We start from the raw sequence: 27,532 nt of genomic DNA, 5'->3' as shown, positions 1-27,532 counted from the left end.
CAGTTGAGATGGTGTTCTTTGGCTTGCAAGCCTCCCCCTTTTTCTTCTAAATGTAACAATGGTCATTATGGCCAGACAGTTTTATTTTTGTTTCATCAGACCAGAGGACATTTCTCCATAAATTACGATCTTTGTCCCCATGTGCAGTTGCAAACCGTAGTCTGGCTTTTTTATGGCGGTTTTGGAGCAGTGGCTTCTTCCTTGCTGAGCAGCCTTTCAGGTTATGTTGATATAGGACTCGTTTTACTGTGGATATAGATACGTTTGTACCTGTTTCCTCCAGCATCTTCACAAGGTCCTTTGCTGTTGTTCTGGGATTGATTTGCACTTTTCGCACCAAAGTACGTTCATCTCTAGGAGACAGAACGTGTCTCCTTCCTGAGTGGTATGACAGCTGTGTGGTCCTATGGTGTTTATACTTGCGTACTATAGCTTGTACAGATGAACGTGGTACCTTCAGGTGTTTGGAAATTGCTCCCAAGGATGAACCAGACTTGTGGTCTACAATTGTTTTTCTGAGGTCTTGGCTGATTTCTTTTGATTGTCCCATGATGTCAAGCAAAGAGGCACTGAGTTTGAAGGTAGGCCTTGAAATACATCCACAGGTACACCTCCAATTGACTCAAATGATGTCAATCAGCCTATCAGAAGCTTCTAAAGCCATGACATAATTTGTCAAAAATGTTATAAAATGATTTGCATTTTAATGAGGGAAATAAGTATTTGACCCCTTTGCAAAACATGACTTAGTACTTGGTGGCAAAACCCTTGTGGGCAATCACAGAGGTCAGACGTTTCTTGTAGTTGGCCACCAGGTTTGCACACATCTCAGGAGGGATTTTGTCCCACTCCTCTTTGCAGATCTTCTCCAAGTCATTAAGGTTTTGAGGCTGACGTTTGGCAACTCGAACCTTCAGCTCCCTCCACAGATTTTCTATGGGATTAAGGTCTGGAGACTGGCTAGGACACTCCAGGACCTTAATGTGCTTCTTCTTGAGCCACTCCTTTGTTGCCTTGGCCGTGTGTTTTGGGTCATTGTCATGCTGGAATACCCATCCACGACCCATTTTCAATGCCCTGGCTGAGGGAAGGAAGTTCTCACCCAAGATTTGACGGTACATGGCCCCGTCCATCGTCCCTTTGATGCGGTGAAGTTGTCCTGTCCCCTTAGCAGAAAAGCACACCCAAAAGCATAATTTTTCCACCTCCATGTTTGACGGTGGAGATGGTGTTCTTGGGGTCATAGGCAGCATTCCTCCTCCTTCAAACACGGTGAGTTGAGTTGATGCCAAAGAGCTCAATTTTGGTCTCATCTGACCACAACACTTTCACCAGTTGTCCTCTGAATCATTCAGATGTTCATTGGCAAACTTCAGACGGGCATGTATATGTATTCTTGAGCAGGGGGACCTTGCGGCGTAGTGTGTAACCAATTGTTTTCTTGGTGACTATGGTCCCAGCTGCCTTAAGATCATTGACAAGATCCTCCCGTGTAGTTCTGGGCTGATTCCTCACCGTTCTCATGATCATTGCAACCCCACGAGGTGAGATCTTGCATGGAGCCCCAGGCCGAGGGATATTGACAGTTCTTTTGTGTTTCTTCCATTTGCAGATAATCGCACCAAATGTTGTCACCTTCTCACCAAGCTGCTTGGCGATGGTCTTGTAGCCCATTCCAGCCGTGTGTAGGTCTACAATCTTGTCCCTGACATCCTTGGAGAGCTCTTTGGTCTTGGCCATGGTGTAGAGTTTGGAATCTGATTGATTGATTGCTTCTGTGGACAGGTGTCTTTTTTACAGGTAACAAGCTGCGGTTAGGAGCACTCCCTTTAAGAGTGTGCTCTAATCTCAGCTCGTTACCTGTATAAAAGACACCTGGGAGCCAGAAATCTTTCTGATTGAGAGGGGGTCAAATACTTATTTCCCTCATTTTAAAATGCAAATCAATTTATAACATTTTTGACATGCGTTTTTCTGGATTTTTTTGTTGTTATTCTGACTCTCACTGTTCAAATAAACCTACCATTAAAATTGTAGACTGATTCTTTCTTTATCAGTGGGCAAATGTACAAAATCAGCAGGGGATCAAATACTTATTTCCCCCACTGTAAGTGTATGTAAACTTCCGACTTCAACTGTATATATAATTTATTTAACTAGGCAAGTCAGTTAAGAAAAATTATTATTTACGATGATGGCCTATCCCGGCTAAACCCGGATGATGCTGGGCCAATTGTGCGCCGCCCTAAGGGACTCCCAATCACATCCGGATGTGATGCAGCCTGGACATATGAGGAACAATAATGGGAGAAGATTGCAATCATGAAAAAAATAAGCAACAAATGTCAGAAATGTGCAAGTCGTGATAAAAGTGAACAGTAACATCTATCTACAGACTGTAGCCTCGGATGCAGATGATGCAAAGATGTAAGGCTTATCCTATCAACACATCCTGCTCAGCTCACAAGTACTTCCTGGTAGGCAGAAGAGGGCGCTTTTGGGCGTCCAACTTTGATCTCGTCATACAGAGTCTGCGGCTAAATGTGACAGACAACCAAGAAGAAACTGTTTCAGCATCATGAAAGGTAGACAACTTCCAAAGTAGACGACATAGTCTGCTATTCACTCAGACTGTTTTATTAGATTTTTGTTCAACGATATCAGGTATGACCATTCATGTCTCGCTCTCACCTTGTTCAGTCTTGGGTCAGCCAGGTCGAACACAGTCCCTCTTGTCTGGAATAAAAACAGAAATAGGTACTTAAACCCATAAACACAATGGATGAACATTGCACAAAAACATCAAAATACTGCACGTGTAGAAAATACACAGCAATCAGAAGTTACAGTTGGCTTCACATACATGAGCTTACACACATTCAGATATATAATAACGGCAATGCATACTTACATCTATAATTCTTGTACTGCCCATAACATCTGCATATATTGTGTTGTCAATTTGAACTACTGTATTTGACAAGAACAAAATATCAACCAATCAGATAGATACTAAACAGGATATCAACAAACATAACCAGAAATGAATAAATTAGACACTTACGAGGCTCCTCTCTCTTTTTCCAATTTCCTTAATATTCCAAGGCCAAAAGTCTCTAATTATGCTTATGCAACATCATAATCATCCTAAGAATACTTGCAGAGCCATCTAAAATATTTGTTTATATAGTTGAGGGCCCTATGCTGTACATACCCATGTTACGGCGGCCCCTGCGGTAATACACTGCCACAGCTACAATGAGGATCAGCACCACTACAATGCAGATGCTACACCACACCAGCCCTGTAAGATAGTCAATAATAACACCCATGTCAATGTTATGCTAGTAGACCATACAGTATAACTACAGTCACCGCCAAAATGATTTGCACTCTTAATAAAGATGAGCAAAAAAGACTATGAAATGAATCATTCAAATACTGAGCTCAAAACAAATTTGGAAATGATATTATTTTATACTAACACATTTGCTCATAGATAGAGATTTTGTTAATCAAGTAACCATTTTCTTCTAAAAAAGATAGGTGTCAAAATTATCGACATCCCTGTTTTAAATACTCCAGCACCCTTCCCTTGCGAAAATAACGACATAGAGCCTTTTTCAAAAATGTTGTATGAGATTGGAGAACACATTGTGAGGGATCTTAGACCATTCCTCCATACAGAATATATATATTTTTTAATTATTTTTTATATATTTTCTCTCCCCAATTGGTAGTTACAGTCTTGTCCCATCACTGCAACTCCCGTATGGACTCGGGAGAGGCGAAGGTCGAGAGCCATGTGTCCTCCGAAACACGACACTGCATAGCCACACTGCTTCTTGACACAACGGCCCCTTAACCGGAAGCCAGCCGCATCAATGTGTTGGAGGAAATGCCATGCACCTGGCGACCGTGTCAGCATGGATTGCACCCAGTCCACCACAGGAGTTGCTAGTGCACGATGGGACAGTAACATCTCTGCCGGCCAAACTCTCCCCTAACCCGGACTACACTGGGGCCAATTGTACGCCGCCCCATGTGTCTCCCGGTCGCAGCTGGCTGCTACAGAGTCTGGACTCGAACCAGGTTCTGTAGTGGCACAGTTAGCACTGCGATGCAGTGCCTTAGACCACTGCGCCACTCGGGAGGCCCTCAGACTTGCTTGGGCCAAGAAACACGAGCAATGGACATTAGACAGGTAGAAATCTGTCCTTTAGTCTGATGAGTCCAAATTTGAGATTTTTGGTTCCAACCGGCGTGTCTTTATGAGACACAGAGTAGGTGAACAGATGATCTCCTCATGTGTGGTTCACACCATGAAGCATGGATGAGGAGGTGTGATGGTATGGGGTGCTTTGCTAGTGACACTGTCAGTGATTTATTTAGAATTCAAGGCACACTTAACCAGCATGGCTACCAGAGCATTCTGCAGCGATACGCCATCCCATCTGGTTTGCGCTTAGTGGGACTATAATTTGTTTTTCAACAGGACAATGACCCAACACACCTCCAGGCTGTGTAAGGGCTATTTGACCAAGAAGGAGAGTGATGGTACTGCATCAGACGACCTGGCCTCCACAATCACCTGACCTCAACCCAATTGAGATGGTTTGGGATGAGTTGGATCGCAGAGTGAAGGAAAAGCAGCCAACAAGTGCTCAGCATACGTGGGAACTCCTTCAAGACTGTTGGAAAAGCATTCCTCATGAAGCTGGTTGAGAGAATGCCAAGAGTGTGCAAAGCTGTCATCAAGGCAAAGGGTGGCTACTTTGAAGAATCTCAAATATAAAATATATTTTGATTTGTTTAACACTTTTTGGGTTACTACATTATTCCATATGTGTTATTTCATAGTTTTGATGTCTTCACTAATATTCTACAATGTAGAAAATAGTAAAAATAAAGAAAAACCCTTGGAATGAGTAGGTGTGTCCAAACTTTTGACTGGTACTGTAGATAAAACAAATACCTATGTGAGAATGTTGTTCACACCATAGTCCCCTCCAAGATCATCACAGAACTTGGGACCCTGGGACTTAACCTCCCTCTGCAACTTGATCATGGACTTCCTGACGGGCTGACCCTAGGTGGTAAGGGTAGGCAACATTACATCCTCGCAAGGGAGGGTGCAGGAGTATTGAAAAAGGGGTGCCAGTGATGTTGACATCTACAGTATCTTTTTGAGAAGATAAATTATTATTTGTAAAACAAAATCTCTTTCTCTGAGCAATTGTGTTAGAATAAAATAATATAATTTCCCCTTTTTATACATACACTATATGCTCAGTATTTATCATCTTTATCAAGGGAGCCAATACTTTTGGAGGTGACGGTATATTAAGCTCTAAAACATGTCTCACAGAATGTTGAGAATATTACATTATATTTGACAAGGTAAGCTTATCAGCACACTGAAAAGTGTATGGAGTGGATTATTATGATATCTAGTTACCTGGGGTGGTTGTGTCATTACTACACTTCACTGTTGTAGAGGCAGAATTCCAACTGAATTGGTTGGAGGCGTTGCAGGTTACACTGATGTCTCCGTCTGCTGGTGACAGAGAGAAGTGTATCTGCTGGTCGTCCCTGTACGTCTCATTCCCTCTCTCCCAGGTGTAGGAGAGGTTGGAGCCGACTGACACGTTGCACAGCAGCCACACTGAACAGGACTGGTTGGCAAATAGCTTGATCTCCTTCTGGATCTCCACCTTGGATATAGGCTCTGACCAACCAGGAGAGAGAAAGAGAGAGTTGTGATCATTCTCCAACATCTAACAGATGATAAACTGTAAAATGTAAGACGTTGTCAATAACACTACAGTCATAGACAATTAAATCAAACTATGAGAAAAAAGCTGATAACTGCCTATCGTGGACTTTAGTGCAGCAAACTCACCCTGTACTGTTAGTCTGTATGTAGTAGTCCACTCTTCCCAATTTTTGTTATAGGTTGCAATGTAAGTTCCCCAGTCTTTTTCACTCAGATTCTTAATGCACAGAGAGTGGTTCAGTGGATTATACTCCACTTTCTCCTGGTATTTAGGAGAGACCTTTTTGTCAACAACTATTATGGTACTATTGACCTTCCAACTTTGTCTTTGAAGCTCCTGCGGTGTTTCTGCTACAGCCAGGCACACCGAACCCCCCTTCAATCCATACAGGTCCTTTGGAGGGACGTCAGCACAGATCCCTAAACAGAGAGGAATAGTTTGCACCTGTTTTTTCAGCGAGGGATAAAACACCAAAAACAAACCAGGCTAAGACATGAAACTGTGTTCCAATGTATTATTTCTCCTAACCATTATTTTACTTATTTCTTCTGTCCTCAGTAATGAATTTCCTTTCGGTGCACCATTTATTAAATCTGCTGTCCCTTGAAGACCACTTGAAACTTTTCTAACTATCTTACTATATATATATATATATATATCAGTACCAGTCAAAAGCTTGGACACACCTACTCATTCAAGGGTTTTTCTTTATTTTTACAATTTTCTACATTGCAGAAAAATGGTGAAGACATCAAAACTATGAAATAATCCATATGGAATCATGTAGCAACCAAAAAAGTGTTAAACAAATCAAAGAATATTTTATATTTGAGATTCTTCAAAGTAGCCACCCATTGCCTTGATGACAGCTTTGCACACTCTTGGCATTCTCTCAAGCAGCTTCATGAGGAATGCTTTTCCAACTGTCTTGAAGGAGTTCCCACGTATGCTGAGCACTGGTTGGCTGCTTTTCCTTCAATCTGCGGTCCAACTCATCCCAAACCATCTCAAGAGTTGTTTAAGCAAGTCAGAATGAACTGTTTTGCTGCCAGGTCAGGCTTTACTGATAGCCAGGTGTAGCAGTGGTAAGGATTCACTCCATGTGTCACGTTGGTATAAAGGATCGTGGGACAGGCTCAGGAATGCGTAATAGGGTTTTTTAATAAACACAAATTACAGCGTGTCATGTAAAGGCACAGGGACGAAGACCATACAAACACGTATATAAAACACAGGGTTGAAACCCAAACAAAAGAGCGAGGAGTACATTGAACAAATACACGGGACGAGACCCGAAACCACAAGCGCACAATGATACAACACGGGACGAGATCCGTAATCATCTGCACAATACAAGTGGCACGAAAGCCAAAACAGCAAGGTACAGGTGCTCACACGACCAACGGACATTGGAACAATAATCGAAAGCCCAATAGAAACCAAAGGGCACATTTATACAAATATAAATCAGTGATGAAATAGGGACCAGGTGTGCGTAATGACACAGTTCAGTTCCTATAGGCCGGTGACGTAGACCTCCGAAACTGGTGCACGGAAAGAACAACAGTACCGGAGGGATCCATGACAATACCCCCCGACGCGCTGCACTAGCAGCGGGACGACACCGGCCTCGAGGACGATCACAGGAATGCAGTGCGGGTCGATCAGGTCCCGTTGCAGCTGTCGAAGTTGCATCGTAATCGGACAGGCCAGTTGCCGAAGTTGCGGCGGCGTCAGACCGACCAGTTGTGGCGGCGTCGGACAGGCCAGTTGCAGCTGTCGAAGTTGCATCGTAATCGGACAGGCCAGTTGCCGAAGTTGCAGCGGCGTCGGACCGACCAGTTGCAGCGGCGTCGGACAGACCAGTTGCGGCGGCGTCGGACAGACCAGTTGCAGCGGCGTCGGACAGACCAGTTGCGGCGGCGTCGGACAGGCCAGTTGTGGCGGCGTCGGACAGGCCAGTTGTGGCGGCGTCGGACAGGCCAGTTGTGGCGGCGTCGGACAGACCAGTTGTGGCGGCGTCGGACAGGCCAGTTGCAGCTGCTGAAGTTGCGGAGGGGCCGGACGGACTAGTTGCAGCATCGTCAGATGGGCCATTCCCGCTGTCTCCCTTAATGGTTGATTATTCTGTCACAGATCCCTCCGGTACTGTTGCTCTTTTCGTGCACCAGTTTAGGTCTACGTTACCGGCCTCTAGGAACTGAACTGTGTCATTACGCGCACCTGGTCCCCATTTCATCACTGATTTATAATTGTATAAATGTGCCCTTTGGTTCACCATTGGGCTGCTTATTGTTCCAAAGTATGTTGTGCATGTGACTATCTGTGCTGTGTTGTTTTGGCTTTCGTGCCGTTTGGATGTGCATATATGATTACGGGTCTCGTCCGTGGTGTTTCATTGTGCTCTTGTGTTTTCGGGTCTCGTCCCATGTATGTATTATGGGTCTCGCCCCATGTATTAATTCAAGGTACTCCTCGCTCTTTTGTTTGGGTTTCAACCCTGTGTTTTGTATACGTGTTTGTTTGGTCTTCATCCCCGTGCCTTTACGTGGCACGCTGTAATTTGGGTCAATAAAAAACGCCATTACACATTCCTGCGCCTGTCTCCCGATCCTTCACACAACTTGACACCATGGTGCTGAAAAGAAAGCTCTCCAGTTGGGACAGCTTTATGTAGGCCCTAACAATTTGTGGGCACTGTTTGTCACGTTATAGTGCAATTCATGTATTGTGTTGTGTTGTGTTGTATTGTATAGTGGCTTTGCTGGCATGCATACAATTTTAGTTTTTTTTGTTTTCCCCACCAAGATTTACATGCTATAATTGCCACTAAGTCCAACCTTATTTTAAGTCCACATAGTCCACGGTTCCATACTGAATATATATTATTTTAAAGAGTCCATCATGCAATTTTTTGTTGTTGTTGTAAAAAACAAATGAATCCATAATTGTACTGTGTAATGCCGTGCAAATGTGTATCGGGGACTACTTCAGCAGGAGGTAGCCATCACTCACAGCCACATCGTAATCTTCGAGCCCATTTGGTTGTTTAGATACTATTTACAAGATACATTCTGCTTCTCTGCCCTGAGCCGTTTGAAAGTGGGATACAGGGCACATTGTCTCTCCTCTATTTCATGGGGAAATTGTTCATTTATAGAGAATGGGGTGTTCTTCAGTTCCCTACCCTGTTGTAACAAGGCAATTTTCATTTTGTAGTGAGTTAGCATAGCTACGATCGGACGGGGCCTTCCCTCCCCTCTGCCACCGAAATGGTGAGCCCTTTGAAAATCAATTGTATCTAACTGTTCGTCTGTCATCTTGAGATTACGTTTCATGAACACCTTAGCTGTGTTTGAATACTCATACTAACCGCACTAACTGTACTATTTGTGACGTGAATTGAGTATATAGTATGCTTATTGGTCATAGTATGGATATAGTTAATATGCCAAAAGTTCCCGGATGTTCTACTAAATTTGCCAAAATACAAAGTATACATGCGGAGGACACTATTTCCATACTTTTAGGGCACATAATGCAATTCTTCAGAAAATGGGCGTGGCTAGTTGAGCAATGTAACAAAGTAATGACTTTTCAAATAAGTTACCTTACACGTTATGTTGGCTGACAATTTGTTAGCTATGCTGTCCTTACAAACTGCATAGCATTACAGCAGTATGTACCGGTATGTTAACTAGTTACCTAATGTTAGTTGGATACTAATACATCGAATTTGCCAGGCAGTATATACTATCTGCTATCTAACTAACCAATGTTTATTAACTTGATTATTCACATCCTTCTTAGCTAAGTGGTATAGTCATTGTGCATTTCAATGGACATTGTTAATTCTGGCTCCGATCTACACAGATTCCAGAGAACTCTCGCACACTGTTGAATATGGCCGGTGTCAGCAAACATGGGCAAAAAAAGCGTCATAAATTGTTGCCAGCAGCACAGTTACAGTCACCAACGCTCTGGATAACATGAAAACTGCCGAACCAGCGCTGCTATGGTGAGTAAAATGGTCAGAGTGAGGTGTTCTCTCATTTGTGTCTGGAAGTAGCTAGCCAACATTAGCCAGTTAGCTTGGGTACTTGACTGCCGTCCTACTCCTCGGCCAGAGTGTCCAGTGTGCACTCTGAACACTCCGAAAGCAAAACGCTCTGAATTTACAATCTGACAACATTTTGGATTTATGAACGCCCAGAGCACACTCTGGCACTGCATATTGACTTGACGAACCCCCCCCAAAAATTGTAAAATGTTTAGCTGGTCATTTGTTATGCTAACAAGCTAGCAAGAGGTTGCACAGCAACAGCATCAACTTCCGGTAGACAGGCGAAGCTCTAGTATGCACAACTGAAACTATACCTTTCATTTGCAGTATACTAAAATTAACTAATAGTATATAGTATGTAGTATATACTCATTAAGTATGTACTATACAGTATGTTAGTATGGGTATTCGAACACAGTCCTTGACTTTTTCCTCCTTTATTCCCATTATAACAATATTATTCTTCATACTTCTGCACTTTAGATCAAGTAATTCGGCTTTCATTGTTTTATTATCATACCGTAGCTTCTCTGCAGTGTCTTTTAGGGAGTCCACGATAGTTTTCAAGATCTTATTTTTCACATCATTTTATTAGTGTAATCCATTCCTGTTTTTAAGGCCTCAACCTCCCCCAGTAGCCCAGGCAACACATCCAGCTTTTTTAACATGCTTGTAAGCAATGCTCTATCTTCTGGAGACATAGTTATAAAAACGTCCCCCTCCAATGTTAAAATTTGAATTTTAGACGGTGGCGTCCCTTCAGTTTCACTCGCAGAGCTCGAGGAAAGGTCTTCTCTTGTTCGCTTTGATGTATCCGATAATTTTTCGAGCCCAACAAAATGCTGATCAATAAATAGTTCGAGGTTCTCTATATTATCCAGAATGTTTGTTTCGCAGTTATCAGCTGATCCTAAATTGTTATGATTAATTCATGGGACAAGCTGTGCCTACCACGCTATCCCCCATTATCACCTTGTTGCTGTAGCTTCCTTAACCTCAGGCAATAGGGGACTTAACATTCTACAGACATGTCACAGAGGAATTAGCTGCCTGCGATACAGCAGCAGGATTTTTATGAACTTGTCGACTGCCTTCCGGCCTTTGGGAAGACTCTCATTGTTAGGGCGACATGAACATCTTATCATTATATATAGAGCTCTGCTCTCCATGAAGCCAGACAGCCATACAAACAGCCTTCCCTCCCGCTCCCAGGCGTCCGCATGGTTCTAAAGTCAGTAGATGCAATACCTCTAAACTGCATTTGACTTCTAATAGCGAGTGGAATGATTTAGTTCTTTCTGTGCCCACAAATGTTTGGATATAGGCCTACTGGTAATTACGTATCCATGGCCTGGTTTCCCGAAAGCATTTTAAGGCTAAATTCATCGTTAGAATCTTCGTAGGAGCATCGTTAAATCTCCGAGCTGTTTCCCAAAATCACCACTATTAACGTTCCACTTGAAAACACTCATAATCTAACGCCTGCCTCAGACCACCTGTAGAACAGTTAAATACGTTGTTAGATGCTGTTTTGCCCTCTCGCGTCAGTTTATACACAGAAGATCTCTGCTAAACATAGAATCACATGGTTTATCTGTTCCAATAACCGCAAATAACTTCTGAACAAAATTGACTACAAATACACAGTTGCCAATTTCTTTGCAATTGATACAAACAAGAGCCGTATAAAAACATGCTTCTAATGAAAACCGAGATGACTGCTTTAAAATATAAAATGTATACTATAGGCCTATTTCAATCATATTGAAATACTTACATTTCATGTTCAAACAATGTAGTTATATTTTGCTACTTGTGGTCTACTGTCTGTAATATGTCTGACTATATTTCATGCAGAGCACATCCCCATTTGTCCTTCCAGTCTCCAAAGTGCCTTTTCATTTCCCAGAAAAAGTTTTTTTTTTGTATACATTAGGCCTATTTGTTGTTTTTCTGAACCCACTGCCCGCAAATCTTATATATGCTTCAGAGCCAAAAAGTTGTAGGTCTTGATTGTTGACCAATGACCAGTGATCAGCACTGGCACGCCAAGTCGGTCGCGCATATCCAGATTAGTGACCAGAAATAATTTGTTTAATTTATTCCAGTTTTGCCTGCAAAAACAGACCTACATTTATCATTCATATAAAATACTGTTTAGCAATCTACTACTGTCTTACCTTGCCAGATTTGATTGATCATGTTCAATTTTCAGATAGGCCTATTTGACTGGCTACTGGCTATATGTCTGAAGATAGGCAGCTGTAACATCGCACTGCCTTCAATATTATGGGATGAGGATGTAACATAATCTGTCAAATGTATTATGCTATTTGTGAGGAAGAACAGGGCTACCCGACTGGCGACGAGCACTCTGCAGGCAGGCTGCCCTCCAAAGTGATGGGGAGGTGCAGACAGAATATGCTTTCCATCCAATCCTGCAACCTCAGCTACAAGTAGGCCGTATGATTTTTCTTGCTCTGGATGCCAGAGAAGTGACATGATAGCCTATATCCCTAGTTGATATTGGCTGCTAACATGAATGACTTTCATCTCCAAATGCAGGTGTAAAATGCAGTATTTCTGTAGTCTACTGCCTTTAGAAAAAATGTATCACCATTTATGACTGTAATGACAGACTACATTTGTGCAGTGATTGTGCGCGCATGTTCGGGTGTGTACATGTGCATGTGCGTACGCAGGATCGCAAGTTTTGTAACACAAATTTTGGGGGTCCATTGGTCAAAAAAGTTTAAAAACCACTGGGATACATAATAATGACAACAAATGGAGTTCGGTTCAAAATAATAATGGTATGCTACAGTATTTCTTATAATCTATTTTGACTTTAATTGTGTTAGTCATTGTTAGTAAGTGCAGCATTTATGCAAGTTCAAAATAGTTTAGCAAAATACTTTACTCATCAGATTTTGCTGCATTCCCCTCTTCTTGTAATTATTTCTCAATGAGTATGTGTCCCAGGATTGTAATAATTTTTTTTGGGGGGGGGGTGCATTTTCATTGGGTAAGCATTATAATACGCCTTAGCCGCCTCAATATTTGCTGCTGTAGGTGGTAATACCTGTCTAGGAGCTGATCCATCATCAGTATTGTGTAATAATTCTAATAGTAAGGTAAGATTTGAATGGAGAAAGTTGATCAGAGCAGCGCTGCCTTTTTTTCGGTTGGAAAACACGTTACATCTTCGTCCATTGTAGGAAATAGTTAGGGTGAGGGGGTGTAGCTCCATTTTAAGGTGTGAGCATAGAGATGTATAGATATGTTGAATCCATTCCATTATGGCGTTTGTGAGTGTACGGGCAGCGCCATTGAAGCCATCTCCATTTTGAAGTAGCCAATCTTCTTCTTCTACTACTTCTATGAGTTGGTAAATAAACTGAAAGGGTGTATAGTGCCACCTGGAGTGTGTTGTTTGAGCAGGTATGAAGCCAAGTTTGTATATTTACTGCCACCTGCAGTTATGGAATGTTTGCTCATGAGTATAATTCATTGGCTGATCCCTCCTGATGATTTGATGTAGTTGTGTGATCTTTCCTTAACCCATAGGAAGTCCCAGCCAGTTGACTACTACAAAATGGTAAAAGTCCTCAATGGCGCTGCCCATGTTAAAACTGGCTTATTAGTACTCTATACATCTCTATGTGTGTGAGAGTGACTATGACAAGAAACTAAAAACCACTTCCTGTTGACTGAGTTCTGTGCTGAGAATAAGTGTTTGAAGTTTTCCGGTGTGAAGGTGATCTGTATCTGAGTCACTGCATTTCCATGGCAAGAAATAATCAACTTAAGGCCCACATTTATAATAACATAGAAATGGAACAGAATCATGTCCAGGTTGATAGACTCATGCGATTTTGCAACTAAAGGCTTTTTTGTGTCCCGGGGGTAGATTTGTAAGAAAAAAAGTATCATTTCGTTTTTTTGTTTTATATTAAAGGGAAACTCCACCACTTTTTTTTAAACCTAATTTTCATAATCTCCAGCACAATACCAGTGTCTACATATGTAAAAACGGTCACATTTGTACGTTTTGTAGAAAGGGAGCAAGAAAATAGAAAGTCATTGCAGGTTTTCAAAATATATTTACAATGGATAAAAATATAAACACAACATGTAAAGTATTGGTCCTCTGCTTCATGAGCTGAAATAAAAGTTCTCAGACATTTTTCATATTCCCAAAAAGCTTATTTCTCTCAAATATTGTGCACACATTTGTTTACATCCCTGTTAGTGAGAATTTGTCCTTAGCCAAGATAATCCATCCACCTGACAGGTGTGGCATATCAAGAAGCTGATTAAACAGCATGATCATTACACAGGTGCACCTTGTGCTGGGGATTTAAAAAAGGCCACTCTAAAATGTGCATTTTTTGTCACAAAAAGTCACAGATGTCTCATGTTTTGAGGGAGTGTGCAATTGGCATGCTGACTGTTGGAATCCCCACCAGAGCTGTTGCCAGAGAATTGAATGTACATTTCTCTACAATAAGCCGCCTCCAACATTGTCTTAAAGAATTTGGCAGTTCATCCAACCTCCAATAAAATCACAGATGAGTGGTCGTGTGGGCGAGCCGTTTGCTGACATCAACGTTGTGAACAGAGTGCCCCATGGTGGGGCACTCTGGGTTATGGTAAAGGCAGGCAGGCATAAGCTACGGACAATGACCAAAATTGCATTTTATCGATTGCAATTTAATTGTACAGAGATACCGTTACGAGATCCTGAGGCCCATTGTCATGCCATTTATCCGCCACCATCACATCCTGTTTCAGAATGATAATGAATGATCCTATGTTTCAAGGATCTGTACACAATTCAGGAAGCTGAAAACGTCCCAGTTCTTCCATGGCCTGCATAGTCACCAGACATGTCACCCAATGAGCATGTTTGGGATGCTCTGGATTAACGTGTACGACAGCGTGTTCCAGTTCCCTCAAATATCCAGCAACTTCGCACAGCCATTGAAGAGGCGTGGGACAACAGCCTGATTATGTCACACCCTGACCTTAGAGAGACGTTTAATTTCTCTATTTGGTTAGGTCAGGGTGTGATGTGGGGTGGGCATTCTATGTTATCTATTTCTTTGTTTTGGCCGATTAGGGTTCCCAATCAGAGGCAGCTGTCTATCGTTGTCTCTGATTGGGAATCATACTTAGGCAGCCTTTTTCCACCTGTGTTTTGTGGGTAGTTGTTTTCTGTTTTGTATTCTGTACCTGACAGAACTGTGCACTTTTCGTTTATTTGTTACTTTTGTTCGAGTGTTTCATTGAATAATAAAAATCATGAACACTTACCACGCTGCGCTTAGGTCCACTCCTTCAACTTCCGACGACAACCGTTACAGATTAACTCTATGCGAAGATGTGTCGAGCTGCATGATGCAAAGGTTGGTCACACTGACTGGATTCCTGATCCACGCCCCTACTTTTTTTTTAAGCGAAATATGAACAACAGATGCATATCTGTAGCCATGTGAAATCCATAGATTAGGGCCTAATAAATGCATTTCAATTGACTGATTACCTTATATGAACTGTTATTCAATAAAATATTTTTACTTGTTGCATGTTGTGCTTCTATGTTGGTTCAGTATAGCTATATTTTAAAATGTTTTCCCCCCTAAAGCATTTAATATCTGGATTTCACTGTTTTGCACTGTTTTTGCCTTGTGTCACGCCCAGACTTTGATATTACCACTTTTGACAATACCATTCAAAAGGAGGCAAATAATTTGTAGGAAAACTGTTTGTCACAATTTTGATGTTGCCAGATTGACTTTAGATTCAGTATAACTTTAGCTAGTTAGCTAAGATTGAGGGGAGGACAACAGATTTTAGCTAGCTAAAGTTAGCATTGCTAACTATTTTTGATTAACTTTGCTAGCTAATGACAAATTTGACATCTGTCTAAAGGAAATTTGACACCATAATAATGCTAAACATTTGACTGCTTTAGGAATGTCATCGTATTTCCAGGCACTATAGTGTAATTTAGACTAAACAGTCGTTAGCCTTCGTCCAGAACGACTGGGCTTATCACAACGTTAGGGCACCGCTTTTGCACCGCCAGTAGAGGGCGGCTTGAGAACGCTCATAACAATGGCAGATCCTCACACACACACACATTCATATCGACTCCACAAACGCACAAACAAGCACACACACACACACACACACACGTTCACATTCCTTCACACATTTCACATACTTCTCTGTTTATTATCAATGCATAGACACTTTACCCCTACTTACATGTACAGTTGAAGTCGGAAGTTTACATACACCTTAGCCAAATACATTTAAACTCAGTTTTTCACAATTCCTGACATTTAATCCTAGTAAAAATTCCCTGTTTTAGGTCAGTTAGAATCACCACTTTATTTTAAGAATGTGAAAAGTCAGAGAGACTGATTTATTTCAGCTTTTATTTATTTTATCACATTCCCAGTGGGTCAGAAGTTTACATACACTCAAGTAGTACAGTGAGGGGAAAAAGATCCTCCCGTGTAGTTCTGGGCTGATTCCGCACCGTTCTCATGATCATTGTAACTCCACGAGGTGAGATCTTGCATGGAGCCCCAGGCCGAGGGAGATTGACAGTTCTTTTGTGTTTCTTCCATTTGCGAATAATCGCACCAACTGCTGTCACCTTCTCACCAAGCTGCTTGGCAATGGTCTTGTAGCCCATTCCAGCCTTGTGTAGGTCTACAATCTTGTCCCTGACATCCTTGGAGAGCTCTTTGGTCTTGGCCATGGTGGAGAGTTTGGAATCTGATTGATTGATTGCTTCTGTGGACAGGTGTCTTTTATACAGGTAACAAGCTGAGATTAGGAGCACTCCCTTTGAGTGTGCTCCTACTCTCAGCTCATTACCTGTATAAAAGACACCTGGGAGCCAGAAATCTTTCTGATTGAGAGGGGGTCAAATACTTATTTCCCTCATTAAAATGCAAATCAATTTATAACATTTTTGACATGCGTTTTTCTGGATTTTTTTGTTGTTATTCTGTCTCTCAATGTTCAAATAAACCTACCATTAAAATTATAGACTGATCACTTCTTTGTCAGTTGGCAAACGTACGAAATCAGCAGGGGATCAAATACTTTTTTCCCTCACTGTTTTGGGAGCATTGCCTTTAAATTGTTTAACTTGGGTCAGACGTTTCGGGTAGCCTTCCACAAGCTTCCCACAATAAGTTGGGTGAATTTTGGCCCATTCCTCCTGACAGAGCTAGTGTAACTGAGTCAGGTTAGGCCTCCCACAACATGATGCTGCCACCCCTGTGCTTCACAGTTGGGATCGTGTTCTTCGGCTTGCGAGCCTCCCTGTAACGGTTGTCTTCATAAATGGACCAAGGCACAGCAGGTATGTGAATACTCATGGTTTTTTTATTACCAAAAAAGAGTAAAGCATCCACTTGAAAAAACAATAAAGGTGACAACAGTAACAGTTTTACAGGCTATAAACGCAGTGCAAAAACAACCACCCACAAACCCCAGTGACAAACATACTCCTACATATATGACTCCCAATCAGGAACAACGATCCCCAGCTGTCCCTGATCAGGAGTCACAAGACACACAGAACATTCAAACACACACACAAGACTGCCACGTCCTGACCCCCAAACTACTACAACAGCTCCATCTGCTGGTCAGGACGTGACAGTACCCCCCCCTCAAGGTGCAGACCCCGGAATGCACCTAACAACAACAACAAAACCCAACCACCTATCCTGGAGGTGGCTCAGGTGCAGTCCGTGGACCTCGCTCCACCTTCGGCGTCGCCCACTTTGACGGCGCCGATAGCTGCGCCGGGCAGACGGGCCACTCGGGCTGACCCTGGCAGACGGACCACTCGGGCTGGACCGGAGGACAGGAGGGCCCCTCGGGCTGAGCCGGGGGACAGGAGGGCCCTCGGGCTGGGCCGGGGGACAGGAGGGCCCCTCGGGCTGGGCCGGGGGACAGGAGGGCCCCTCGGGCTGGGCCGGGGAGCAGGAGGGCCCCTCGGGCTGGGCCGGGGAGCAGCAGGGCCACTCGGGCTGGGCCAGAGGGCAGGAGGGCTACTCGGGCTGGGCCGGAGGGCAGGAGGGCCACTCGGGCTGGGCCGGAGGGCAGGAGGGCCACTCGGGCTGGGCCGGAGGGCAGGAGGGCTACTCGGGCTGGGCCGGAGGGCAGGAGGGCCACTCGGGCTGGGCCGGAGGGCAGGAGGGCCACTCGGGCTGGGCCGGAGGGCAGGAGGGCCACTCGGGCTGGGCCGGAGGGCAGGAGGGCCACTCGGGCTGGACCTGACAGGCCGGGCACCCTGGCAGATCAGGGCAGGCGGGCACCTCTGGCAGAACCGGGCAGTCTGGCCACTCTGGCAGAACCGGGCAGTCTGGCCACTCTGGCAGAACCGGGCAGTCTGGCCACTCTGGCAGAACCGGGCAGTCTGGCCACTCTGGCAGAACCGGGCAGTCTGGCCACTCTGGCAGAACCGGGCAGTCTGGCCACTCTGGCAGAACCGGGCAGTCTGGCCACTCTGGCAGTTCAGGGCAGTCTGGCCACTCTGGCAGTTCAGGGCAGTCTGGCCACTCTGGCAGTTCAGGGCAGTCTGGCCACTCTGGCAGTTCAGGGCAGTCTGGCCACTCTGGCAGTTCAGGGCAGTCTGGTGACTTGACTGGCAGGCAGCTCTGGTGACTGTTGACTGGCGGGCAGCTCTGGTGACTGTTGACTGGCGGGCAGCTCTGGTGACTGTTGACTGGCGGGCAGCTCTGGTGACTGTTGACTGGCGGGCAGCTCTGGTGACTTGACTGACGGGCAGCTCTGGTGACTGTTGACTGGCGGGCAGCTCTGGTGACTGTTGACTGGCGGGCAGCTCTGGTGACTGTTGCAGCTCTGTTGACTGGCGAGGCTGGGCTGACACACTAGACTCCTGATGCGTGGGGTTGGCATTGGACGTGCCAGCCTGGAGACACGCACCTCCATGCTAGTGCGTCTAGCGGGAAACACCGGACCGAAAGGGCGCACTGGCGGTCTTGAGTGCAGGGTTGGCATCATCCCTTCCGGCTCGATGCTCCCCTTGCCCTGGCATCTGCGGGGCGCTGGTACTGGGCGAACTGGGCTGTGCGTCCGTATAGGCGAGATGGTGCGTACCACAGCGTAACATGGCGCCCTCCACCTCATACGCACCTCCCTGTAGTCACGGGTAGCTGGCTTACGGCTCTTCCCTGGCCTGGCCAAGCTACCCGTGTGCCCCCCCCAAAAAAATTATTGGGGGTGCCTCTCCGGCTTCCTCGCCAGCCGTGTTCCAGCATAACATTCATGTTGGTTCCTCTGTCCAGCTGCCTCCGCTCTCCTGAGTGCCTCCACCTGTTCCCATGGGAGGTGATCCCTTCCGGCCAGGATCTCTTCCCAGGTGTAGGCTCCCTTGCCGTCCAGGACGTCCTCCCATGTCCATTCCTCCCTTTTTCTCTCCTGTGGCTTCCTCCTCTTCTGCTGCTTGGTCCTGGTTTGGTGGGTGGTTCTGTAACGGTTATCTTCATAAATGGACCAAGGCGCAGCAGGTATGTGAATACTCATGGTTTTTTATTACCAAAAAAGAGTAAAGCATCCACTTGAAAAAACAATAAAGTTGACAACAGTAACAGTTTTACAGGCTATAAACGCAGTGCAAAAACAACCACCCACAAACCCCAGTGACAAACATACTCCTACATATATGACTCCCAATCAGGAACAACGATCCCCAGCTGTCCCTGATCAGGAGTCACAAGACACACACAAGACTGCCACGTCCTGACCCCCAAACTACTACAACAGCTCCATCTGCTGGTCAGGACGTGACACTCCCCCTTTTTCCTCCAAACATAACGATGGTCATTATGGCCAAACAGTTCTATTTTTGTTTCATCAGACCAGAGGACTTTTCTCCAAAAAGTACGATCTTTGTGCCCATGTGCAGTTGCAAACCGTAGTCTGGCTTTTTTATGGCGGTTTTTGGAGCAGTGGCTTCTTCCTTGCTGAGCGGCCTTTCAGGTTATGTCGATATAGGACTCGTTTTACTGTGGATATAGATACTGTTGTACCTGTTTCCTCTAGCATCTTCGCAAGGTCCTTTGCTGTTGTTCTGGGATTAATTTGCACTTTTCGCACCAAAGTACGTTGATCTCTAGGAGACAGAACGCGTCTCCTTCCTGAGTGGTATGACGGCTGCGTGGTCCCATGTTGTTTATACTTGCATACTATTGTTTGTACAGATGAACGTGGTACCTTCAGGCATTTGGAAATTGCTCCCAAAGATGAACCAGACTTGTAGAGGTCTACAATTGTTTTTCTGAGGTCTTGGCTGATTTCTTTTGATTTTCCCATGATGTAAAGCAAAGAGGCACTGAGTTTGAAGGTAGGCCTTGAAATACATCCACAGGTACACTTCCAATTGACTCAAATGATGTCAATCAGCCTATCAGAAGCTTCTAAAGCCATACCATCATTTTCTGGAATTTTCCAAGCTGTTTAAAGGCACAGTCAACTTAATGTATGCAAACTTCTGACCCACTGGAATTGTGACCCAGTGAATTATAAGTGAAATTGTTGGAAAAATGACTTGTGTCATGCACAAAGTAGGTGTCTTAACCGACTTGCCAAAACTATAGTTTGTTAACAAGAAATGTGTGGAGTGGTTGAAAAACAAGTTTTAATGACTCCAACATAAGTGTATGTGAACTTCCGACTTCAACTGTACATATTACCTAAATGACCTTGACTGACCTCCCCTGCACATTGACTCGGTACCCTTAAATATAGCCTTGTTATTGATATTTTATTTTGTTACCATTTTTTCCTTTTGTTCGTTTAGCCAATATTTAATTACTTGTTTAAAACTCTGCATTGTTGATTAAGGACTTGTAAGTAAATATTTCACAGGTCTACACCTGTTGTATTCGACACGTGTGACAAAAGCAATTGACCCAACCACACCAGCACAGACAGAATGTGTTTCATTAAAAAACACCATACATGTTTATCTGAATATAGGCAGTGGTATTATCACACAGTAATAAAGTAAACATTTTGAGGTATACAACCAATCACTGACAAGGCATTCCACATTCAACACACACTATTCAAAAACCAACAAGGAAGTTAGAGAAAGCTAACTTCATTCCTAACTTAATCATGCAAGCACATGTAATACATACTGTAAATAATCCATACAAAACGTACCATAGTGGAGGATAGAGAGTAGGAGTATTCCCTGTTTGGAGAAACACGAGAGGGGACCACCAGACATCTCTGTTGGGAGTTGTATGTCTGTTTCCTCTGGCTGTACGTCCTCCTCATCTATCTCTGACTGGTAGATAGCTAGACACCAAAACACACAGAGAAGAGAGAGAAGACAGAGAGACATCATTTGATGAGGGCTGCTCTTCTAGATAAGACTCCCTGTATGTTAGTTGAAAAGGAAGTCACAATCTATAGTCGTTCTCTGAAAACCCCCTTCACTCAGCTGGAGAGTTAGACGATGAGGAGTGGGAGTGTTTGGGGTCTGTCACTGTGTCCGTCAGTCTGATGCTGGTGGTTTTTTGGAGTGTTTCCTGGTAGCTGGTTGTGTGGTTAATGGTCATGTTATTTTACAGGTAACAGTATTTTTGGAACTTTATGAGCAGACCACTTAGTAGAAGAGAAAGAGAAAGGAGCAGAAGAGAGAGAGAGAGAGTGAGAGAGAGAGATGACAGAGAGAGATAGAGATGAGGGAGGGAGAGAGAGAGAGAGAGAGAGAGAGAGAGAGAGAGAGTTAGAGAGAGAGAGAAAGCGTGAGAGAGAGTGAGTGAGCATAGCCTTGCTATTGAGAGAAGCCGCCGTTGGCAGACCTGTCTCTCAAGAGAAGACAGGCTATATGCACACTGTCCACAAAATGAGGTGGACACCGAGCTGCACTTCCTATCCTCCTGCCAAATGTATGACCATATTAGAGACACATATTTCCCTCAGATTACACAGACCCACAAAGAACAAATCCAATTTTGATAAACTCCCATATCTATTGGGTGAAATACCACAGTTTACCATCACAGCAGCAACATTTGTGACTTGTTGCCACAAGAGCAACCAGCGAAGAACAAACACCATTGTAAATTCAGCCCGTATTTATGTTTATCTATTTGCACATCATTACAACACGGTATATAGTCATAATATGTATATTGTCTTGGAGCTTTTGTGTGTAATGTTTAAATTGTTTTTTAAACTTTTGTTTATGATCTATTTCACTTGCTTTGGCAATGTAAACATAAGTTTCCCATGCCAATAAAGCCCTTTGAATTGAATTGAATTGAATTGAGAGAGAGATAGGTGTCACGAGCGGGATGAACAGTTTAAGGAGTGAGTCAAACGCAGGAGACTGAGGTCCGTAGGAACAATCTTAATTTAATAAATCCACGGGTAAGTTTCACATACGGCTGGGAGTCTCACAGTCCGAAACATGGACAAAAAAGAAGCTCCGTTTCAAAAGCAGACGGGGCGCAGCCCGGCAACCCTAATGTCTAGATAATAAAAGTAACACCACACGTAACAACGAACAATCCCACACAAAATCCTAACTAAACACAGGCAGACTAAATAACCCCCCCACTAATGACAAAACACAAAACAGGTGCAAACAAAAACCAGACATAACTAATAGACACTGAAACACAGATCGGTGGCAGCTAGTAGGCCGGTGACGACGACCGCCGAGCGCCGCCCGACCGAGGAGAGGCGCCCCCTTCTGTGGATGTTGTGACAGTACCCCTCCCCTGACGCGCGGGTCCCGCAGCGCGCCGACCTCGAGGACGACCCGGAGGGCGAGGCGCTGGGCGATCCGGGCGGAGGTTGTGGAAATTCCGCAACATGGCTCTATCCAGAATGTCCCTTGCCGGGACCCAGCACCTCTCCTCCGGACCGTACCCCTCCCAGTCCACGAGGTACTGCAGGCCCCCCACCCGACGTCGGGAGTCCAAGATGGCCCGGACTATGTACGCCGGGGCCCCTCCGATGTCCAGGGGGGGGCAGGGGGGCCTCCCGCACCTCAGCGTCCTGTAGCGGACCAGCTACCACCGGCCTGAGGAGAGACACATGAAACGAGGGGTTAATACGGTAATATGTAGGAAGTTGTAACCTATAACACACCTCGTTTATTCTCCTCAGGACTTTGAATGGCCCCACAGGGCAGGCGGAGGGGCAGGTTCCGGGTCGAGAGCCAGACTCTATCCCCCGGGTTAAACACGGGGGCTTCACTGCGGTGGCGGTCAGCGCTCTCTTTGTGTCGTTCTCCAGCCTTCTTTATACTTTCCTGGACCGCCTGCCAGGTCTCCCTAGAGCGCTGGACCCATTCCTCCACCGCAGGAGCCTCTGTCTGGCTCTGTTGCCATGGCACCAGGACCGGCTGATACCCCAACACGACCTGGAAGGGTGACAGGTTAGTAGAGGAGTGGCGCTGAGAATTCTGGGCCATCTCGGCCCAGGATACGAACCGCGCCCACTCCCCTGGCCGGTCCTGGCAATAAGACCGCAGGAACCTGCCTACATCCTGGTTAATGCGCTCTACCTGCCCATTACTCTCGGGGTGGAAACCCGAGGTCAGGCTGACCGAGACCCCCAGCCTCTCCATAAATGACCTCCACACCCTGGACGTGAACTGGGGACCCCGATCAGATACGATATCCTCGGGCACCCCGTAGTGCCGGAAGACGTGGGTGAATAGGGCCTCCGCGGTCTGTAAGGCCGTAGGAAGACCGGGCAACGGAATCAGACGGCAGGACTTCGAGAACCGATCCACAACAACCAGGATCGTAGTATTTCCCTGAGATGGCGGGAGATCCGTAAGGAAATCCACCGAGAGGTGAGACCAAGGTCGTTGTGGAACGGGGAGGGGCTGTAATTTCCCTCGAGGCAGGTGTCTAGGAGCCTTACACTGGGCGCACACCGAACAGGAAGAGACATAGTGTGTTACATCCTCTACCAAGGTGGGCCACCAGTACTTCCCCCTCAGGCCTCGCACTGTCCGTTCCACCCCAGGGTGACCCGAGGAGGGTAGAGTATGGGCCCATCGGATCAAACGATCGCGAACACCCAGCGGAACGAACTTCCGACCCGCGGGACATTGAGGTGGAGTGGGTTCGAGCCGACCCGCCCGCTCGATGTCCGCATCCACCTCCCACACCACCGGCGCCACCAGACAGGACGCAGGGAGTATGGGAGTGGGATCGATGGTCCTCTCCTCGGTGTCGTAGAGACGTGACAGTGCGTCGGCCTTCCGGTTCCGAGAACCCGGGATGTACGAAAGGGTGAACTGAAACCTCATAAAGAACATGGCCCACCTGGCTTGACGAGGATTAAATCTCCTCGCTGCCCGGATGTACTCCAGGTTACGGTGGTTGGTCCAGATGAGAAAAGGATGACGTGCCCCCTCAAGCCAATGTCTCCACACTGTCAAAGCCTTGACCACGGCTAACAACTCCCTGTCCCCCACATCATAGTTGCGCTCCGCCGGGCTCAGCTTCTTAGAAAAGAAAGCGCAGGAGCGGAGCTTCGGAGGAGCGCCCGAACGCTGCGAAAGCACAGCTCCCACCCCAGCCTCGGACGCGTCCACCTCCACTATGAATGGCAAAGAGGGATCCGAATGCGCCAGCACCGGGGCGATTATTTCATCTGAGGCAGGAGACGAGGAGCGCCCAGGACTTTGCGCTGGAGTTTCGGACTCTAGCCGCCGGATCGGGGTGGAATGAGCGGGCCCTGATTGACCACTACAGGTGTAGTCTACGTGAGGAACGTCCCCGGGCAGTTAGCAGGTTGTCCAGCCTGATGGACAAATCAATCAACTGGTCCAGAGTGATGGTATGGTCCCGGCAAGCCAGTTCCCGGCGGACGTCCTCACGTAGACTACACCTGTAGTGGTCAATCAGGGCCCGCTCATTCCACCCCGATCCGGCGGCTAGAGTCCGAAACTCCAGCGCAAAGTCCTGGGCGCTCCTCGTCTCCTGCCTCAGATGAAATAATCGCTCGCCCGCCGCCTTGCCCTCCGGGGGATGATCGAATACCGCCCGGAAGCGGCGAGCGAACTCTGGGTAGTTGTCCTTTGCTGAGTCTGGACCCTCCCAGACGGCGTTGGCCCATTCCAGGGCTCTACCCGTGAGGCACGAGACGAGGACGCTCACCCTCTCTTCATCGGAGGGAGAGGGCCGGACGGTCGCCAGGTACAGGTCCAACTGGAGCAAAAACCCCTTGCACCCCGCGGCCGTCCCATCGAACTCCCTGGGAGCCATTATCCGTATCCCGCTTGTACTGGGTTCAGTTGGATTCGGTAGGGGTGCAGGGCGATGAATTGGTCCTGGTGGGGGTGATGGAGCGACTCGCTCCCAGCTCTCCAGTCGGGTCAGCACCTGGTCCATGGCCGTGCCCAGTCGCTGGAGGAGACTGGCATGTTGGCCGACTTGTTCCTCCATTGACAATGTTCCTGTCCCTGCTGACTCCATTGTTGGTGCGGGATTCTGTCACGAGCGAGATGAACAGTTTAAGGAGTGAGTCAAACGCAGGAGACTGAGGTCCGTAGGAACAATCTTAATTTAATAAATCCACGGGTAAGTTTCACATACGGCTGGGAGTCTCACAGTCCGAAACATGGACAAAAAAAGAAGCTCCGTTTCAAAAGCAGACGGGGCGCAGCCCGGCAACCCTAATGTCTAGATAATAAAAGTAACACCACACGTAACAACGAACAATCCCACACAAAATCCTAACTAAACACAGGCAGACTAAATAACCCCCCCACTAATGACAAAACACAAAACAGGTGCAAACAAAAACCAGACATAACTAATAGACACTGAAACACAGATCGGTGGCAGCTAGTAGGCCGGCGACGACGACCGCCGAGCGCCGCCCGACCGAGGAGAGGCGCCCCCTTCTGTGGATGTTGTGACAATAGGATGTGATAATACAGTGTGTGCAGTTCTTCATGTTGGCCTCATATGCCTGCAGAAGGGTTTGCATGAGCTATCCTGCATACTCATAGTAAGTACATGATAAACCCGCCCACGTATGTGTTTTCAGGAGGAAGTGGTTCTGAGCTTACTTACAATTCAATTAACATGTTGTTGTGATGTAACTTCCTGTGACTGATAGTCTCCATAGCGACCTGCTTCTGATTCTCAGGAGCAGTGACCTTAGCCCCTCTAGAAATATAATAGAATCTCTATGTCATGGACACTTAAAGTTCCAAAATGGGGTCAAAATGGCAGCCATATTGTTCAGGGAGAAATCCAAATCAGTCTAATAGGAATGAATGACAAAATAGGCAGAATCCTGATTTTACTTATGCAGGAAAATAAAAGTAAGGCATGTAATATATCAGAAATTGTGTAATAGAATTATTGTCAACCTAAAGAATTTTCAAATAATTATAAATACACTTTATATGGGTTTTATACCAATTGTCTGTATAAATAGCCTCTAAAATATACACAGAGTATACAAAACATTAAGAACATCTGCTCTTTCCATGACATAGACTGACCAGGTGAATCCAAGTGAAAGCTATGATCCCTCACTGAAGTAATTTGTTAAATTCACTTCAATCAGTGAAGATGAAGGGTTGGAGACAGGTTAAATAAGGATGTTTCAGCCTTGACATAATTGAGCCATGGATTGAGGTGAACGAGCAAGACAAAATATTTAAGTGCCTTTGATTAGGGTATAGTAGTACTGTAGGTGCCAGGCGGGTCAAGAACAGCATTGTTGCTAGGTTTTTCACACTCAACAGTTTCCTGTGTGTATCAAGAGTGGTCCACCTCCCAAAGGACATCCAGCCAATTTGACACAACTGTGGGAAGCATTGGTCAACATGGGCCAGCATCCCTGAGGAACACTTACAACACTTTGTGGAGTTCATGTCCCAACGAATTGAGGCTGTTCTGAGAGAAAAAGGGGGGACGGGGGGTGCAACTCAACATCAGGAAGGTGTTCCTAATGTTTAGTATACTCAGTATATGTGAACAGACTATAAATATCTACATTTGTGTATTGTTGGAAAGCTGTCAAGTTATTATTATACAATGTCAGTACATGTTGCATTTCAAACTTTTCTAAGTCCTATTGTCAACTGACTTCAACCAGTTGATTAAAATATTGTTTGAAATCATTCCTCTCAAACTGGCTGGCTAGCTAACAAAGATACAGTGCACCCTAACACTTTTCCTGTAAAGTTGAGGAGCCCAACAACTCTATTAGGCTGAAAGGAGGGCTGACCAAAGTAGGTTGGTTGTATGGAATAGTTGACCATGAGGACAATATCTGTTTACTGTAACAAAGTATTCATTCCATCTGGTGGATAAAAAACTAAAAGTTGAATAAAAAAGCACAATGCAAAGACATTGTAAAAGTACCGGTACATTAGAAGCAAACATGTATATGTGACATTCATATAGAAAATATGTTATTCGATCATCTGAATGACAGAAGTAATGAATCAATGATAATACATTTCAGTACATTTACAACCCAACAGTTCAATACAAAGCAGATAGAATTACTGTAGCTGTTTATAAGATCTATAATCATTACACCATATAATTTATTTAAGCTGTTACAGTAATACACAATTCAAAGCAGATAGATCTTATAAACAGCTACAGTAATTCTATCATCATTACAC

The 27,532-nt window shown here is 45.3% G+C and overlaps 1 protein-coding gene across 1 annotated transcript; it reads right to left on the bottom strand.

Moving 5' to 3' along the window:
- Positions 1-2,151: 2,151 nt before the first annotated feature.
- Positions 2,152-21,470, bottom strand: LOC115194392 (SLAM family member 8). Its single transcript, XM_029754050.1, has 7 exons — positions 21,067-21,470; positions 5,903-6,196; positions 5,459-5,728; positions 3,215-3,304; positions 2,912-2,970; positions 2,692-2,736; positions 2,152-2,537 (listed from the first exon to the last, which is right to left on the bottom strand). Exons 1-7 carry the CDS (start codon positions 21,251-21,253, stop codon positions 2,457-2,459), a joined length of 1,026 nt encoding a protein of 341 aa, XP_029609910.1. The 5' UTR covers positions 21,254-21,470; the 3' UTR covers positions 2,152-2,456.
- Between the last annotated feature and the right edge of the window lie 6,062 nt (positions 21,471-27,532).

Source organism: Salmo trutta, chromosome 5, assembly GCF_901001165.1.
Source record: "Salmo trutta chromosome 5, fSalTru1.1, whole genome shotgun sequence".
NCBI lineage: Eukaryota > Metazoa > Chordata > Actinopteri > Salmoniformes > Salmonidae > Salmo > Salmo trutta.
Note: the sequence above shows the minus strand (reverse complement) of the source record. Positions and strands in the feature narration are given on the sequence as shown.

Excerpts from the sequence above, each read along its gene's own strand:
- LOC115194392 (XM_029754050.1), bottom strand. The coding sequence starts at position 21,253 with ATGATGTCTCTCTGTCTTCTCTCTCTTCTCTGTGTGTTTTGGTGTCTA. Across the intron at positions 2,737-2,911 it reads GCAGTACAAGAATTATAGAT|ACAAGAGGGACTGTGTTCGA; the intron begins GTAAGTATGCAT and ends TTTTTATTCCAG. Across the intron at positions 2,538-2,691 it reads CTGACCCAAGACTGAACAAG|CCGCAGACTCTGTATGACGA; the intron begins GTGAGAGCGAGA and ends TGTCACATTTAG.